General features: G+C 37.9%; 1 protein-coding gene and 1 non-coding gene across 5 annotated transcripts in view; both read left to right on the top strand.

The window, feature by feature from the left end:
• The window catches only part of CHMP3 (charged multivesicular body protein 3), a 59,231-nt gene that overhangs the window by 34,551 nt on the left and 6,344 nt on the right, over positions 1-18,336 (top strand). For all 4 annotated transcript variants that reach the window (XM_003908936.3, XM_021925038.2, XM_017947718.3 and 1 more), the window contains exon 3: positions 1,265-1,444. In XM_003908936.3, coding sequence (XP_003908985.2) covers positions 1,265-1,444 — 180 coding nt within the window. The remainder of the gene's footprint in view (positions 1-1,264; positions 1,445-18,336) is intronic.
• Positions 14,834-14,935, top strand: LOC116270399. Its single transcript, XR_004178440.1, has one exon. It is a non-coding gene; the product is annotated as a U6 spliceosomal RNA (small nuclear RNA).

Here is an 18,336-nt window from a genome sequence, read left to right as displayed (position 1 = left end):
CGAAGACATGTTTGTACATTCATGTTCTTCACAATAGCTAAAAATTGGAAGTAACCCAAGTGTCCACTGACAGATGAATGGTTAAGTAAAGTGTCGTATATACATACAATAGAATATTATTGAGCCTTAAAAAGAAAGTTCTGACATATGCTACAACATGGATGAACCTTGAAAATATTATGCTTAGTGAAATAAGCCAGTCAGAAAAAGAAAAATATTCCACTTAAAGGAAGTAACAAGGGTAGTAAAATTCGTAAAGACAGAAAATAGAATAGTGGATGCCAGGAGTTAGGGGAAAGGGGAAATGGAGAGTTACTGTTCAGTGGGTGCAGAATTTTAGTTTTGGGAAAGTTGAAAAAAGTTCTGGGCCAGGCGCGGTGGCTCATGCCTGTAATTTCAGCACTTTGGGAGGCCGAGGCAGGTGGATCACCTGAGGTCAGCAGTTCGATACCAGCCTGGCCAACATGGTGAAACCCCATCTCTGCTAAAAATACAAAAATTAGCCGGGCATCGTGGTGGGTGCCTATAATCCCAGCTCCTTGGGAGGCTGAGGCAGAATCACTTGAAACCCAGGGGGTGGAAGTTGCAGTGAGCTGAGACCGCACCATTGCACTCTAGCATGGGCAACAAGAGTGAAACTCCGTCTCAAAAAAAAAAAAAAAAATAGAGTTCTGGGTGGAGGTGATGGTTGCACAACAATGTGAATGTTACTTTATTCCACTGATTGTACACTTAAAAATGGTTAAGATGGTATATTTTATGTATTTGCCACAGTTTTAAAAATTGGAGAAAACACTACTGATCATAAAGCATATAATAAGGACATATCTTACCTTTAGCTGATGCTGGTATGAGACTTATAATATGTTCAGGCTTTCCTTAAGTTGCAGGTTTCTAGAAATGATTAGTGACTGTATAGAAACTGTACTCTTATGATTGTGGGAATACTACTTATTGATTATTGGAGCAAGCTCTGGAATGCATTTATAGTAATTTTTTTTTTTAAGTTCTTAGGGCCAGTACCAACAAATGTAAGAAGGGTGTTTCGAAATTTTGTCAAGTGTAATAAGATCGTACTTTTCTTTTAAACTACTTTGATGTTGTTTCTGGAAATGATGAATATTCACTACATTATTTTGATTTTATGTTTATCCTTCTACATGTTTTTCTACTTAATAGACACATTTAGATCACAGTAAGAATGTATTTGAGTGCCAATAAACCTGACTTACCCTTGATTTTTGATGTTCTGTTCTAAATTTAGATATCCAAAGAGAAGAAGAAAAAGTGAAACGATCTGTGAAAGATGCTGCCAAGAAGGGCCAGAAGGATGTCTGTGTAGTTCTGGCCAAGGAGATGATCAGGTCAAGGAAGGCCGTGAGCAAGCTGTATGCCTCCAAAGCGCACATGAACTCAGTGCTCATGGGGATGAAGAACCAGCTGGGTAAGGCTGCACTTAACCTTACAGTCAGCTTGTAATGCCAGTGTTGCTGTTATTATCAACATGGGTTCCTTGAATAGGAAAAACTCTACTCTGGTTTTTATTCTTTGTATTTTCTTAGTGTTGAGTGTTGTACAAATGCAAAATATAATAATGTTTTCTTTTGTTAGTATTTTCTAAATAATAATGAAATCTACATATAAATCTGCTTTGTTTAGAAGTTAGAATGTATTGAACAGTGTTATCAAGTGACCTGAGAATTCAGTTGTAGAAGTAAGGGGCCAGCTTAGATGTTTGGAGGGAGACTGAAGAAAAGAGCTTTCTACCTTTGTCCTAGTCCCAGAGCAGCCCCAGGCAAAATGTTACAACAGGCTGTGGGGCTTTGGCTCATCTCCTTTTCTCCTTCTGTCTACCTAATGCTTCCTCACATCTTAGGAATCTGTAGACCACGTTATGGGTATTCAGCATACATGTGAACTGTTCATTTTCTATGACTTTTAGGAACTCATGATATTTAAAATAGGAATAAACATTGTTTCCTTTCAGTATCCAGTACAGTACTGTTTGTAGTCATTCATCTAGTTGGTTTCTTTTCTTAATTTCCATTAAATTATGAAGTAGTTCTAACTCAGAACTATAATTCTTTAGTAATGGCAGCAAATGACTGTCAGATATTTAGATTGAATACAGACTCAGAAATCATGGAGAGCCACGCATGGTGGCATGCAGTTGTAGTCCCAGCTGCTAAGGAGGCTGAGCAGGAGAATTAAGTGCTTGAGCCCAGGGGTTTGAGGCCACAGTGAGCTATGACTGCACCTGTGAATAACCATTGTGCTTGAGCCTGGACAATATATATATAGCAAGACTGTGTCTGTAAAAAAGAAAGAAATTACGGAGAAATTTTTCACTAAAGAATATTTTCAACTCTGTCAGATACTTCATTGATCACACTCAAAAGAAGTTAGAAGATGAAGTGATTTAATTTATAGAATGGTGCCAAATGAGTTTTTAATGCATTATTTGGTTGTATTTCGTTCTGAAGGTATTTTCTTCACATTCAATTTCAACATTCAAATGTGGTTTTAAAATATGCCTAACCATTAATGTATCATTAGTTTCTTTCTCCAGATACTGAAGAGAATAATCGTGGGCTGAGAAAGAGTAAAAAAAATGACAAAATGTTTGTACCACATCATCTTTTAAAAAATCTATCAAGATTATCTTTTATTTATTTACTTTTTGTTTTTTGAGGTGGAGTCTGTCACCCAGGCTGGAGTGCAGTGGTGCAATCTTGGTAACTGCGACCTCCACCTCCCAGGTTCAAGCGATTCTCCCGCCTCACCCTCCCGAGTAGCTGGGATTACAGGTGCCCACCACTACGCACCCCTGATTTTTGTATTTTTAGTAGAGATAGGGTTTCGCCATGTTACCCAGGCTGGTCTCAAACTCCTGACCTCAGGTGATCTGCCTTCCTCGGCCCTGCAAAGTGCTGGGATTACAGGCATGAGTCACCACTTCTGGCCTATCTTCACTTTTAAATACCATGTTATTTCAGCCCTAAAGTGATGATTTTAGGCTCTTGAAATACTGGATATATCACCTAGATATGCCTTTTGACCAAACTGAGTATCAGTGCCGTAAAGAAATAGTCTAATCTTGTCATGTTTGAAAGCTCAAGTATTCTTGTCTTTTATAGCCAGCTTGAAAGTTTCAGATTTATTCTCAATTTTTCCTGCAACATGCTCAAAAGACACATGTTCAGTTGACCATGATAAGCTTGTTTAAAAATTTTTCACTCTTTCCTTATTGCTTATTTTGCCTTTTTTCCTCTGTGAATAAAGCAAGTGTATGCACAGCCTCTTTTTTCCAATTGTGGAGATGAAAGCAGAGGATAATATAATAAATCTTTATGTACCTATCATGCAGAACTAATAAAATCTATCTTTTATTTATTTATTTTTTTGGTAGAGACAGGGTTTCGCCATGTTGCCCAGGCTGGTCTTGAACTCCTGAGCTCAAGCGATCCACCCACCTCAGTCTTCCAAAGTGCTGGGATTATAGGTGTGAGCCGCTGCACCTGGTCCAGAACTAATAAAATCTAACGTTTTGTTGTATTTGCCTGCATCTATATTATAAAAGAAATAAAGCATTATTACAAAAGGTGAAGTTCCTTTACTACCCCTTTCCAGTTTCATTCTCTTCTCTCCCATCCTCTCCAGAGAAAACCACTATTGTGAATCTTAAAATTTATATGAATAGTATCATACTATAGATACCATTCTGCGTCTTTTTTCTCCATTTATCATTGTTTTTGAAATACGTTCATATGGATAAATGTAGGTGGGGTACAATGGCTCACACCTGTAATGCCAGCCCTTTGGGAGACTGTGGCAGGAGGATCACTTGAGCCAGGAGTTCGAAACCAGCCTGGGAAACATAATGAAACCCTGTCTGTATAAAACAAGACAAAAAAAACCAACAGCAACCACAATAAAATGATCTATGTATATATATAGAGAGAGGGAGAGGATGCTGTAGTCCATTGATTTGAACTACTAGATGAAATTACATTGGTGTATCACATTTTATTTTTCTGTTCCCCTTTTGATGGATATTAAGGTTATTTTCAGGTTTTGCTATGTGTAAAAGTTTAGGACAGTTGTATACTCAGAAGTAGAATTGCTAAGTAAATAGCTGGGTTAAATTTTGCCAGAATTACAAAATTGCTCTCCAAAGAAGCTTTACTAATTTATATTTCCAGCAGCAGTTCATGAGTTCTTTTTTTCCATACCTTTTTAATTGGTATTGTCATACTTTTTTATTTTTGAGAAATGTTATCTTGTGTTAATAGTTCTCTCAGAGCTACTAAACTTGATCATTCTCTTTTCTTTGCCCTTTTTTCCTGTATCCTGATTCCAAAATACCTTTTCAACTAGTTATAGTAAGTAATCATTAGTCTGCATAGAAAAAACTCTTTTATCATACACTTTAAGCGGTATACATAACAAAAGCTCCCCTGTGCACTGCACATAAGAGCCTATTGTTTAAGTATACACCCATAACAATATGTTAAGTTGTTTGTTTCATATATACTGTAGCTTTACCAGAATTGAAAAGTGAAGTATTTGCTCTTTGGCCTCTGAATGTTAAGGTGCTAGGGTTCTATTCTAGATCCTCTGCTCCTTTCCATCTTTACTCCCACTAGTTGATCTTATCTAACCCCATGCCTTTAAATGCCATTGATTTTTAAATTTTTATCTTCAGGGCTGACTTTATCTCTAAGTGCGTAATTGGCATCTCCACTCAGATGTCTTAAGGGGTATCTCAAAATTGATATGCCTATAAAAAAAAATCTTGATTTTCCTTCTCCCACCACTTTCTCTTCTTCCAGTCTTTCTACTATGAGAATTTTTTTTTAATTTTAATTTTTGGCATCATTAAAAAATTAAACATATGTATACTCTGGGTTACATTATAATTGATGAGTTTAATGAGACTTCAATCCCCCATTTGCATTTTTGTTTTTGAGGTTTGGTGTCAAATTTCACTGTGGCAATCCAGTGTGAAAAGAGGAAAACTCAATTTACTGTGTAAATGTCCTTACCAAAGGAATCCCATCTGATGCAAGGATTTTAAGTAGCCTTTTTTTATTTTATTTTTTGAGACGAGGTCTCGCACTGTCGCCCAGGCTGGAGTGCAGTGGTGCCATCTCGGCTCACTGCAACCTCAGTAGTCTTAATGGAGAAAAGTGGGAAAGGAGTCACTGGACAGATAGATGAGAACAGTATATATATATGCATAGTTCTCAAGTATTTTATCTGTAGCATAACCCACATTATAAGTGGTGTTTTAGTTCAGCAAAGTATCACATGAAATTTATGTTGTTAATGTGAATTTTATTGATTTTGAAGTTTTTTTATATTTAAGTTTGTTTTTGAAATAGTTTTATAATTGTACAATTATAGGCATTGGGCATTTGTACCCAATTAGTAAAATACACATAAGTAAAGCCAACAACAGAAAGTTGTTTGTAACAGGGGAACTGTTAACATTTTATTTTTCTTCAGTGAAGGATTGAATCAGTAAATTATGATTTATTCAGGTTTCAGCATAGTAGTCAGCTATAGAAAGATGTTAATGATGCATCATTTAATAAGAAATCAAGTTGCAGAACAGTATATATAGCATGATAGCGCTCTGTAAATAAGTAAATAGAGGATGCGTTTGTGTAGGTGTGTAAATAAATGATAAGTGGATAAACAGAGGTCTGAAAAAGGTTTACTTCCCAGGAGAGAAGTTGGATTGTTTGAATTGTCCTTATTGTTTTCTCTTTAACTTCTTATTATGGAAATTTTAAGCATATGCAAAAGCAGAGTGAATACCCAAATGAATATGTACCTATCACCCAGCTTAAACAATTGTCAACTCTTGGCTGATTTTACTTAATCTATATTCATCTCACCTAGTCCCTGTGTTTTCCCCTGGGAATCCATATACATTTATCCCTCGGTGTCCACAGGGGGATTGGTTCCAGGATCCCCACAGATACCAACATTTGTGGATGCTCAAGTCCCTTATATAAAATGAATTAGTATTTGCATATAACCTACGCATATCCTCCTGTATACGTTTAACCTCTAGATTAATTATGTAATACCTAATACAATGCAAATGCTATGTAAATAATTGTTATACTATATTGTTTAGGGAATAATGACAAAAAGCTTATCCGTGTTTGGTACAGACACAGCCTTTCATTTTCATTGTTGTTGAATATTTTTGATATTGAATATTTTGTTGTCTTTGGTTGGTTGAATTTACAAACACTGAACCCACAGATATGGAGGACGAACTGTAATTTCATCTATAAGTATTTCCATATGGATTTCTAAAAGAAAAGCATTGTATCCTTCTATTCCTTGGCGCATCTTTTCAGTCCTGGGGACTTGTATCCTACAGTGCTTGGATGTGTGCATGTACATTGCCTTTGCACTGTATTTTCTGTTTCTTTCTGAAAGTAACAGTCTTAGTTATTGGATTTCTCAGACTGGTCCTTTAATTTTCTTATCTTTTCCATGTTCCATTTTGAGGATAATAATAGTTAGTGCCTTCCTCATAAGCAGGTTGTGAGGCTCACTTCATTGTCTGGCATAGTAATTGCTGTATAGATAGGTTCTAAATATTCTCATCATTATCATGATCAATTTTGTCTGTATAATCTACTTTTTGCAAAATTTCCTCAACTTTATTTTCCATTTTTTCTCATGAATTCTTTATTTTGGCTATCTTAACTTTAATTTTCAAGAAAGAGTTCTCAGTTTCTTATTTTAAAAAAAATCATTCTGTTCTTCCTCGTTGGTGCAGTATTTTCTTTTGTTAATGATAGTTGTCCTTTTGAAATTTTCTTACGTTCTGTATACTGTTTCTCAGAACTTCTCCCAATCGTCCTCTTCTTTCCTATTCCACTTACCTTTTTAAAGAAAGAGGTGGGTGGGAGGGAGGGAGGCAGAGGAGAGAGTGGAAGGGAGGAGGGTAGGGGAAGCTAGATTTAAATATAGGCTTTCTGAGTACCTGCCCTCCCTAGTCTTTTCAGGCATATAGACTGAGCTACAAAAACCAAAATGTTAATTCATTTAATAAATATCTCTTTTAGCCCTATTACGTGCTAGGCATACTGCTGGGCACTGGGGTTAAAATCGTGAATATTACAGGCACAATCACTGCCCTCTAGGTATGGGGTAAATTGCAGATAATTGAAGAAATATAATAAAAATTAAAAATAATAAATAATCAAATGGATATTTATAATTGCAAACTGTGATATGCACTAGCAGAATGTAAAAGAGAAATGTAGAATCAGGGATGGCTCCTTTCAGGCGCTGATGAATCCTGAAGGAAGATGAACTATTAAGTTTGTGGGGTCGTGGGAAGCGGTGTGCCAACTTGGATGGCTAGCATGTGTGAAGGCCCTGGGGCCAAAAAGAACTGAGCATTCCCGGCACAGAAGGAAGGTCTGGGAGGTTGGGTACTGAGCAAGTGGGAGGGATGGCTGGAGAGGATGAGCAAGGAGGTGAAGATGACAGTTTTTACAGCTGTTAGAAGAGCAAGGTTTCTCAAAGACAAATTCAAAATAAGACGTGCTGTAGCGATGCAGATAAAGTGCAATGCGAGTTAAGAGGAAAAGTATTTTGGGGAGAATCAGGGCAGCATCTGAGTATAGAGGGATTAGGTGTACTAAGGCACAATTGAAATATTTCAGGCTGTGTTCAGGAAACAGTTTGACAGGAATACATGAAGGGGAGCAGTGGGAGGTGAGGCTGGAAAGGTAAGTTGGAGTCAGAGTTCTGAGATATCAGGCTGAGGAATTTAAATTCTTTTGTAGACATTTGAAAGCTTTAGCACATTATAAGCACAGAGCACAGGTGCAGGGAGGGACAGTCCATTGTGATTGGTGGCAGTGGGACCTGAGAAGTAAAGGAGTGGAGTAGGGGAATGGAATAGGTTAGTCTAGTGAGAATGGAGTAGAAGACACAAGAACAGGTGCAGAGTGAAGGTATAAACAAGGCTGAGATGCTCTGAGCCTTTGAGCCTGGAAAGAGACTGCAGGGCCATTAACAGACACTGGAAATACAGGGAGAGGAACAGGTCTAAGAGAGGAGTCTTCACTTGGGCTGATCAGACTAGCCCCAGGAAATCAGTGGCTATTTGGTTCACCTGGCCTCTGCAGCGCCTAAGCTTTTGCTGGCAGGAAGGATTCCTAGACAGCATTGTTGCGTTGGTTAATAGTGGAATGTTGCTTGTTGGGAGATTAAATACAGCAGAGTAGGTACCAGGATAGAACTTGGGACAGGGCAGGAAGGAAAAGGCTACATTTTGGGAGTGGAAAAAGAGAAAACTAACCAAAGTTCCTGAGATGTCTTTGTTGTCTTTCCATGGCCCCATCCCATCCCTAGCCTGTTGCTGCTTTGAAAAGCCAAGATTTAACAAAGTCATTCCTCTTTCTTAAGATGTTCGCCTATTAAAATGCAGATGCCTCTGGGGAGGAGTAATCTGTTCAGCCTTGTCACGTATTAATACATTGTCATGATTAGGTGCTTTCCAGGTAACAGCTTTCTGAAATCAGCTCCTTGTAGTGTAAGACAGATGATGAGTAAGACAGATTTTGATTGGAAGAGAGGGTTAAGGGAGAGGGTCAAAGGTGGGGCAGGAAATAGAATTACCATATGCTCCAGCAATTCCGCTTTTGGGATCTACCCGAAAGAATGGAAGGCAGGGACTCAAATAGGTATTTGGATGCCAATGTTTATAGCAGCAGCATTCACAATAGCCAAAAGGTAGAAGCAACCCAAGTGTCCATTGACAGATGAATGGGTAAACAAAATGTGATGTATCTGTATAACAGAATATTATTCAGCCTTAAAAAGGGAGGAAATTCTGACTTATGCTACAACAACATGGATGAATCTTGAAGGCATTATGCTAAGTGAAATGAGCACTTCAAAAAAGGATGAATACTACACGATTCCACTTACATGATGTACCTTGAATTCTCAGATGTAGACGCAGAAAGTAGAGTGTTGGTTGCCAAGGGTAAGGGGAAATGGGGATTGAGTTGAGTGACGGTACAGGGGTTCAGTTTGGGAAGATGAGAAAAGTTCTGGAGATGGATGGCAGTGATGATTACACAAAAATGTGAATGAATGTACCTACTTCCACTTAACTATATACTTAAAAATAGATACATTACAAATTTTGTTATGTATAATTTTGGGTTAAAATAATTTATGTATATTTTACCATTAAAGCAGTGGGGCAGGTGTGAGTGCTGAGCTATGGTGGGATTCTGAGTGGCAGAGATGCATGAGAGCTCCAAACTCTTATATATTGATGACACTGTGTTGTGTCTAGAGGGGCAGGCCATGCAATAAAAGGGAGGCCCAGGTAGGGTAGTACATCCACCTAGCTACCTTTGTCCTTTTATTTTGTTTTCTTCTGTGCTTTGATTGGAGTACCTGAAAGTGAGTTTGCAAGTTATGGATCTTTGGGGTCAAGCATAACGTTTGTGAAGTTTAAACCAATTTGTTGAATCAAAACACATTTTAAAATAATTTTCTAGTATTTTTAACTTAAGTGTTACAGATTTTGATATGATTTGGCTCTGTGTCCCCACCTAAATCTCATGTTGAATTGTGATCCTGAGTGTTGGAGGTGGTCCTGGTGGGAGGTGATTGGATCATGGGGGTGGTTTCTAATGGTTTAGCACCATCCCCCTAGTGGTGCCTCATGATAGAGTTCTCATGATCTGGTTGTTTGAAACTGTATAGCACCTCCCCTATCTGTCTGTCTCTCTCTGTCTCCTGCCTGCCATGTGAAGACGTGCCTGCTTCCCCTTTGCCTTGCACCACAGTTGTAAGTTTCCTGAGGCCTCCCCAGAAGCTGAAGCCTATACAGCCCACAGAACTGTGAGCTGATTAAACCTCTTTTCCTTATAAACGACCCAGTCTGAGGTGTGTCTTTATAGCAGTGTGAGAACATACTAATATAGACTTATTGTTTTTTAAAATGCTGTAGAAATATGTAAAATAAAAGTAATTGTTCACCAATTTCTTTGTCTTGGCCTCAGCCCCCTTACCCACTGGTAGCTACTATTTGAGTACTATATGAACTGTCCTGCAGTTTGTTTTTGTTAGTCTAACATTATGTCATTGTATACATACCACACACATTTATTACTCAGGTCTACAAATTTGAGCCCTTAAATAAACAAATTTTGCATTTAATATTAAATTGTGATCTAGCATATGCAAGATTAAAATTCAGTTTCTTTAAGGCTTGCTGAATAATAAGTAATCTTCTAAAATAAATACATATCCGTGTCATGTGTTGTTCATGATGGTGTTTATTCAAGGATTTTAAGTTTTCCCCTCCAAAACTTTTACAGATTTCAATTCTACAGTGCATGATTGTCTTTTTCAAATGAAATATTTGCCCCTACATAAGCAAAATACAACATTAAATGAAATTTTTAAAGGGAGTGAAAAAATCATCTACCTTCCTCACAAATTGATTGTTTCATATTTAATTTTAGTTGTTATTCATATGAATGCTTATTTTATACTCTGTAAATACCATATAAAAACACATCATTGGCGTTAAGTGAGAGTGACACTAGGCAGTCATCCTTCTAGAATTTTAAAGTCCAATTCCTGTTAGCAAGCTGGATCCTCAGAAACCCTTCTCCATCCTCCTGTTTTACTTCCCACAGCAATGCCTTTGCTGAGTTGTTTTCATAGTATTCCTTTGCTTTTTGTTGTTGTTGTTGTTGTTGCCCAGGCTGGAGCACAATGGCGCAATCTGCTCACTGCAACCTCTGCCTCCCGGGTTCAAGCTACTCAGCCTCGCAAGTAGCTGGGATTACAGGCGCCTGCCACCATGCCCAGCTCATTTTTGTATATTTAGTAGCAACGGGGTTTCACCATGTTGACGAGGCTGGTCTTGAACTTCTGACCTCAGGTGATCCACCCGCCTCGGCCTCCCAAAGTGCTGGGATTACAGGCGTGAGCCACCCGCCCAGCCCTCCTTTGCGTTTTTGTGGTGGGTAAGAAAACAGCCACATGAAGATTATTTCTATAACTTCTATACAATTAGTGGTGCAGTCAATAAAGATTATATACTTTAATATTACTTAATATTAAAAGCCATGGAAGAAATTTATCTTAGAAGCTAGCCTGAAAAAAAGTCTTTCCTAGTGAAACCGTGTTGCTTTTACCAGTGAGTGTCCTACAGCCCAAAACATGATTAACTTTTATGTTTTAGCTGTTGAGATGCTCACAGCTAAACTTAATCTCAGTTGCAGTAGCTTTTATTAGCCTAGGCCACTGATTCTCAACTGGGGCTTGGGAGACATCTGACAGTATTTGGGGCCATTTTCAGTTGTCACAACTAGGAGGAAAAAGGGTGCTGCTACTGGCATCTAGTGGGCAGAAACCAGGGTTGCTGCTGAACACCCTAGAATGCATAAAACAGCTGCCTCCAACAAAAGAATTGTCCAGCCCAAACTGTCAATAGTGTGGTTGTTGAGATACTCCAGCCCACATTTATGGAATCGACTCACACTTTTGAGCGTTTTAAATTTATTTTATTGTATCTGCCATATACATCTTTTTGATAAACTGCTTCAAGTTATTTTTTTCAAGTGGAGCGTGTAAGTCATAAATAAACGTGACTTTAAATTTTTAAAGTTTCTGAAATGTACATTGTTTCGATATTCTTTTGTGACATCCTTTTGGTTTTGGTTCACCATATTATAGAATGTTTGTACTATCTCCTTTTAATTTTTATCTTTCTGTTCATTATTATTATGTGTTAGAGATTTTTTTGGAAATCATGATGTACCCTTTAACTGTTTTTTTTTTTTTTTTTTTTTCTTGTTACAAGGAAAAGGTGTCTTACTCTCAAGGGATTTTTACTTCTGAGGTTCAAATGTTTTTAATATCCCTTCTCTGAGCTTTCATTTATCATTATTGTGAAATGTCATAAGATTTCATATTTTCTTATAATCTGATTCATTGTGTTTGTAAATGCCGGTTTTAAGTTGGCTTTTAAAACCCACACTGTTGGTCTAGTGAGTCAATGTATTGCTCCCCTGGGCTCTTGCTACCAATGAGCTGCATGTTTTTGATGCTGTTTTTAACATTATTTTTACTTCATTTTATTTTTATTTTATTTTTGAGATAGGGTATGTTGCCCAGTCTGGAGTGCAGTGGTGCGATCATGACTCACATAGCCTCAACCTCCGTGGCTCAGGTGATCCTCCCACCTCAGCCTCCTGGGTAGCTGGGACTACAAGCACGAGCCACCTTACCCAGCTAGTTTTTTGTAGAGAAAGGGTTTCACCGTATTGCCCAGGCTGGTCTCGGTCTCCTGTGCTCAAGTGATCCGCTTGCCTGGGCCTCTCAAAGTGCTGGGATTACAGGTGTGAGCCACTATGCCTGGCCCCATTTTTATTTGCTAATTTTTAAAAAATTTAACTAAAATTTAATTAACATTTAATTTTTAAAAAATTAAATTTTAAAATTTTAATAATTCCCATGAGAGCCTGTGATAGGTAGAAAGAGTTCTCTGTTTTTGTTGCTTTCATTATTGGTGTCCAGATTATTTTCAGAATATTTTCATTGGGTTCCACATCTACTGATTATGAAACTAATTTTTTTTTTTAATTTTATTTGAGACAGAGTCTCGCTCTGTCTCCCAGGCTGGAGTGCAGTGGCACGATCTCGGCTCACTGCAAGCTCCGCCTCATGGGTTCACACCATTCTCCTGCCTCAGCCTCCTGAGTAGCTGGGATTACAGGTGCCCGCCACCACGCCCAGCTAATTTTTTGTATTTTTAGTAGAGACGAGATTTCACCGTGTTAGCCAGGATGGTCTCGATCTCCTGACCTCGTGATCTGCCCGCCTTGGTCTCCCAAAGTGCTGGGATTATAGGCATGAGCCACTGCGCCTGGCCATGAAACTAATTTTTTAGTTACTTTGCTTCCATCTTTAGTTGTTGATATTATAACATGGTCATATTTATAGCAGAAATTGTTTTTGTGTGTATAATATCCCTTTTTCATTTGTATCAGGTGTGGGGTTGTAATGTTACTTTATTTTTACATGCTTTAATGTTTTTTAAATTAAGGTTTGTGTTTTTAGAAACTAGTAGACTCACATACATGTGGTATACCTGTATTTGCAAGAAATAATACAGAGAGATTCTGTGTACCCTTCACCTACTTTCCCCCCATGGTAACATCTTGCAAATCCGGAGTACAGTCAAACTACAGAACATTTCCCTCAATACAAGGATCCCTCATGTCGCCCTTGTATAGCCACACCTACTTTCCTCCCATCTCTGCCTTCTCCTTAGCAGCCACTAATTCTCCATTTCTATAATTTTGTCATTTTAAGAATGTTGTATAAATGGAGTTATATAGTTATGTAACTTCTTGGGATTGGCTTTTTTCACTCAGCATACTTCTATGGAAATTAACTCAAGTGTTTACATGTATCCATAGTTCATTTCTTTTTATTGTTGAGTAGTATTTCATTATATGGATATACCAGTTTATTTAACCATTCACCCAGTAGGACTTCTGAGTTGCTTCCAGTTGTTGGCTATTATGAATAAAGCTGCTATGAAAGTGTACAGGTTTAAATTTCCACCAGCCAATGTATGAGTGATCCTGTTTTTCTGCATCTTCTCCAACATTTGTTGTTGTCACTGTTTTTCATTTTAGACATTCTGATAGGTGTATGGTGCTGATTGTGGTTTTAATTTGCATTTCCTTCATGGCCAGTTATTAAGAACATCTTTTCATGTGCTTATTTGCTACCCGTATCTCCTGTTTGGTGAAATGATACTTCTCTACTTTTCTGTGTCTTCCAAATTCTCTTTGATGAAATGTTTAAAAGTTAACCTTTTTTATTTCTGGTTTTTAATTTCTTTTCCTACATCAGTTGCTTTTTGTTACCAGTATGTGGATGTTCTGTCTATAATTTAAAACACTGGGAGAATGAGCTTCTATTTCCTTCTCCCTGCTATTTGCCATATGAATTTTTTTTTGTTTTTGTTTTGAGACAGAGTCTCGCTCTGTCATCAGGCTGGAGGTGCAGTGGTGTGATCTCGGCTCACTGCAAGCTCCACTTCCCGGGTTGAAGTGATTTTCCTGCCTCAGCCTCCCAAGTAGCTGGGATTACAGGCGCACACCACCACACCCAGCTAGTTTTTGTATTTTTTAGTAGAGAGAGGGTTTCACCATGTTGGCCTCTATCTCCTGACCTCGTGATCCACCCGCTTTGGCCTCCTGAAGTGTTGGGATTACAGGGGTGAGCCACTGCACCCAGCCGAAATTTTTTTTTTTAAATAAAGAAATGTTCTGGAAGTTTTCTGATCAATACAAGAAAGAAAAAACATATTTCAGACCCAATACTAAATCTTTCATTCTATGTAGGAGCACTTGAGTCTTTATAAAACCACCTCAGTGTTAAATTCATTTATTGGTTTTTACAACAAATGCTTGTCGGCCATGTCAGGCACAGTGCTAGGCACTGGAAATAAAATAGTGAGTCTTCCTCCAGATAAAAGGAATCTAGTGGCCAGGCACAGTGGCTCACGCCTGTAAATCCCAGCACTTTGGGAGGCTGAGGCAGGTGGATCACCTGAGGTCAGGAGTTCGAGACCAGCCTGGCCAACATGGTGAAACACCGCCTCTACTAAAAATACAAAAATTAAACAAGTGTGGTGGCGTGTGCCTGTAATCCCAGCTACTTGGGAGGCTGAGGCAGGAGAATCGCTTAGAACCCGGGAGACAGAGGTTGCAGTGAGCTGAGATCACACCACTGCACTCCAGCTTTCTTGGGCAGCACATATACTAAAATTGAAACACTACTGAGAAGATTAATGTGGCCCTGCACAAGGATAAATACAAACTTTGAAGCATTCCCTTTTTTTTTTTTTTTTAACTTTGTCCACCAAGCCTCTACAGTATGGAGCTGTCAGTGGGACTGGCACTCCACACTGAGGGAGAACCATGTGGAGAGGCCGTGAAGTTGGAGAGAGCCTGAATCCAGAGAGATCTGCAGACAGGCCTGGGGTAGGGAAGGCATTTCAACAAAAAGAGCTGTGACCAATGGAATGCTGCTCAGTTTATTTCATATTCCTCTCTGTGTAACTTTGATCTTTGTAGTTTTAAATGTGATCAACTAATTTTTACATTGCTGACTTAGTAATGTTTTCTGTAAAATTTTAACATTTTGGGGGGATGTGGGGAAAGTTTTTTTATTATAGTTAAATATACATAAGAAAATTTGCCATTTTAACCATTTTTAAGCATGAAATTTGGCATTTTAATTAAATATATAATGATACTTTGAATGCTGTGGTCTTTTGAAGATTTTAGATAGGAATTTCTGTTTCAGTCTAACACATGCTTTCTGGGACTTTCTACCATTAAATAATGCTTTGTTTATGGATTGATTCATTTATTTATTCAGCATCTATTTGTTGATTGCATTCTGTACACTCAGCATATTGTTAACATAGTGGGACGCAGTCACTACTCTGATGCCATTTATATTTTAGTATATAATATGTGTTCTTGGTTTTTGAATGTGGTATTTTTAGATTAAGCCACCCATGCCTATTGAATGTGAATCTACTTTGGTCTTAATGGGTCTGTACAATCTATTTGAGGATAGTTTTAGTATTTTAAATAACACCTGAGTTCATTAGAATACTATCTGGCAACTCTATGATTAGAGTTTTGTTCAGACTTTAGAATTAGTGTTACATATACTTCATAAAACATAATGGGTGATATTTTTGCTTTTTTTTGTAGTATTAGCTAAGGAATATGTTCAGCAGCAAATAACAGACAACTTTACTACAGTGGCTTATAGCAGAGTTGTGGAACTAGGCCTCTTTCACCTCTCATTGCCTGTCCCTGCTTCGAGCTGGTTATCTTGTACGTGTGACATGGGCCTTTCCATCAGTGCTTTCTCAGAGTCAGGAGCTGACCAGCAGCACACCAAGGTGTGGTCATGCATCCTAACCAAGTCCCACTCATCTGGGACATTCTTAAGATACATTTATAAACTGCTTCAGCAGTAGCACTTTATATTTGTATGTGTGTGAGAATTTACAAAGCTCTTTGACATGTGATCTCATTCAATCTTCACAAATAAGGAAAACAATTCAGCTTGCTGAAGATGACAGTGAGGAAATGGCAGAGATGGGGTTCAAACCCAGTTATCTCTAGTCTAAGTCATATGTACACTAGAACAATCAGGCAGAAAAAAAAGCCCAACGACTCTCTGGCATGTTGGTTTTGTAGATTCTGGAGGAAACGCCTGATGCCAGGTGTTGCTGCATTCTACTGATATTAAGCACTGGAGTCCTTCCAGTCTCATCATACAAAATGGCAATCTTGAATACAGACGGCCCTTCTATTACTCTTGATTTCACCTTCAGGGTATAGTTGTTTTTATTTTTTAGTAAATTTATTTTTTGAACAGTTTTAGATTCAGAGCAAAATTGAATAGAAAGTACAGAAGATCCATGTACCCCTGCCCTCACACGTACATAGCCTCCATCACTATCAACATCCCACACCAGAGTGGTACATTTGTTACAATTAATAAACCTCTATTTACATGTTGTTATCACCCAAAGTCCATAGTTTACATAGGATTCACTCTTGGTGTTGTACATTCTATGGGTTTGGACACATGTATAATGATATCCACAATTATAGTATCAGTAAATACAAAGTAGTTTCATTGCCCGAAAAATTCTCTGTGCTGTCTTTATTCATCTTTTTTCCCTACTAACCCTTGGCAACCACTGATTTTTTTTTTTTACTGTCTCCATAGTTTTGCCTTTTCTAGAATGTCATATAGTTGGAATCATACAATATGTAGCCTTTTCAGATTGGCTTCTTTCACTTAGTAATATGCATTCAAGTTTCTTCCATGTCTTTTCATGGCTTTTAGAGCTCATTTATTTTTAGTACTGAATAATATTCCATTGTCTGAATGTACCAGTTTGTTTATCCATACACCTGCTGAAAGACATCTTGGTTTCTTCCAAGTTTTGGCAGTTATGAATAAAGCTGCTATAAGTCATCCGTGTGCAGGTTTTTCTGTGGACCTATTTTTAATTCATTTGGATAAATACCAAGGAACACACTTGCTGGATCATATGGTAGGTGTGTATCTGGCTTTGTCTTCCAAAGTGGCTGTACCATTTTGCATTCCCATCAGTAATAAATGAGAGTTCCTGTTGCGGCACATTCTCACCAGCATCTGATATTGTCAGTGGTCTGGACTGGGCCATTCTAATGGGTTTTTGGTGGTATCTCATTGTTTTAATTTAGTCCCCAAATGATACAAGATGTTGAACATCTTTTCATATGCTTACTTGCCATTTGTATTAATATATCATCTTGGTGAGTTATCTGTTCAGGTCTTTTGACCATTTTTAAGTTCAGTTATTTTCTCATTATTGAGTTTGAAGAGTTCTTTGTATGTTATGGATAGCAGTCCTTTATCACATATGTCTTTTGCAAATATTTTCCTGCAGCTTGTGGCTTGCCTTCTCATTCTTTTGAAGGTCTGGCTATTTTTATTATGAAATAATTTTTACCTGCCATACCTTCTTATTTCATTTTTCCTTTTGGAACATAGGAAATACATTTTTTTAAATACCTTAGTTTGTTTTGTGCTGCTATAGCAGAATACCTGAGACCGAGTTATTTATTCAGAGTAGAATTTTATTTTATGCAGTTCTGGAGTCTGGGAAGTTCAAGATCAAGATGCTGGCAGGGTTGGTTGTCTGGTAAGGGCTGCATTCTCTGGAGGGTAGGCATGCTGTGGTCTCACATGGCAGGAGGAAGGGCAAGGGAGAACAAACTGCCTCCTTCAGGCCCTTTTCTAAGGGCACCTGATCCATTCACGAGGGTGGAACCTCATGGCCTAATCACCTCTTAAAGGCTCCACCTCTTAATACTATCACAGTGGCAACACCTGAATTTTGGAGGGGACATATTCAAACCATAGCGACCATCTTTGTCTTGAGTTTCAAGTGTACAACATAAAATTAGTCTGGCCTTTTAAAAATCCACTTACCTAATCCATTTTGATTGGTTATCAACTTGAATGTTTTTGTAGTAAGTTTTATTTCTAAGTTTATTTTTGCGTCCTCTTTTTCCTACAACATTGACTCTTCCTTTCTTGTACCTTCTAATAATGAGAAATTTATACCTTTTTCAAAATACAGATGACTCAGTGTTTAAATACTTCTCTAGTCATAGTTTTTTCCATGTCTCCCATCTGTTCACTTATTTTCACTAATTC

The sequence above is a fragment of the Papio anubis genome, chromosome 14, assembly GCF_008728515.1.
Source record: "Papio anubis isolate 15944 chromosome 14, Panubis1.0, whole genome shotgun sequence".
Classification (NCBI taxonomy): domain Eukaryota; kingdom Metazoa; phylum Chordata; class Mammalia; order Primates; family Cercopithecidae; genus Papio; species Papio anubis.
Note: the sequence above shows the minus strand (reverse complement) of the source record. Positions and strands in the feature narration are given on the sequence as shown.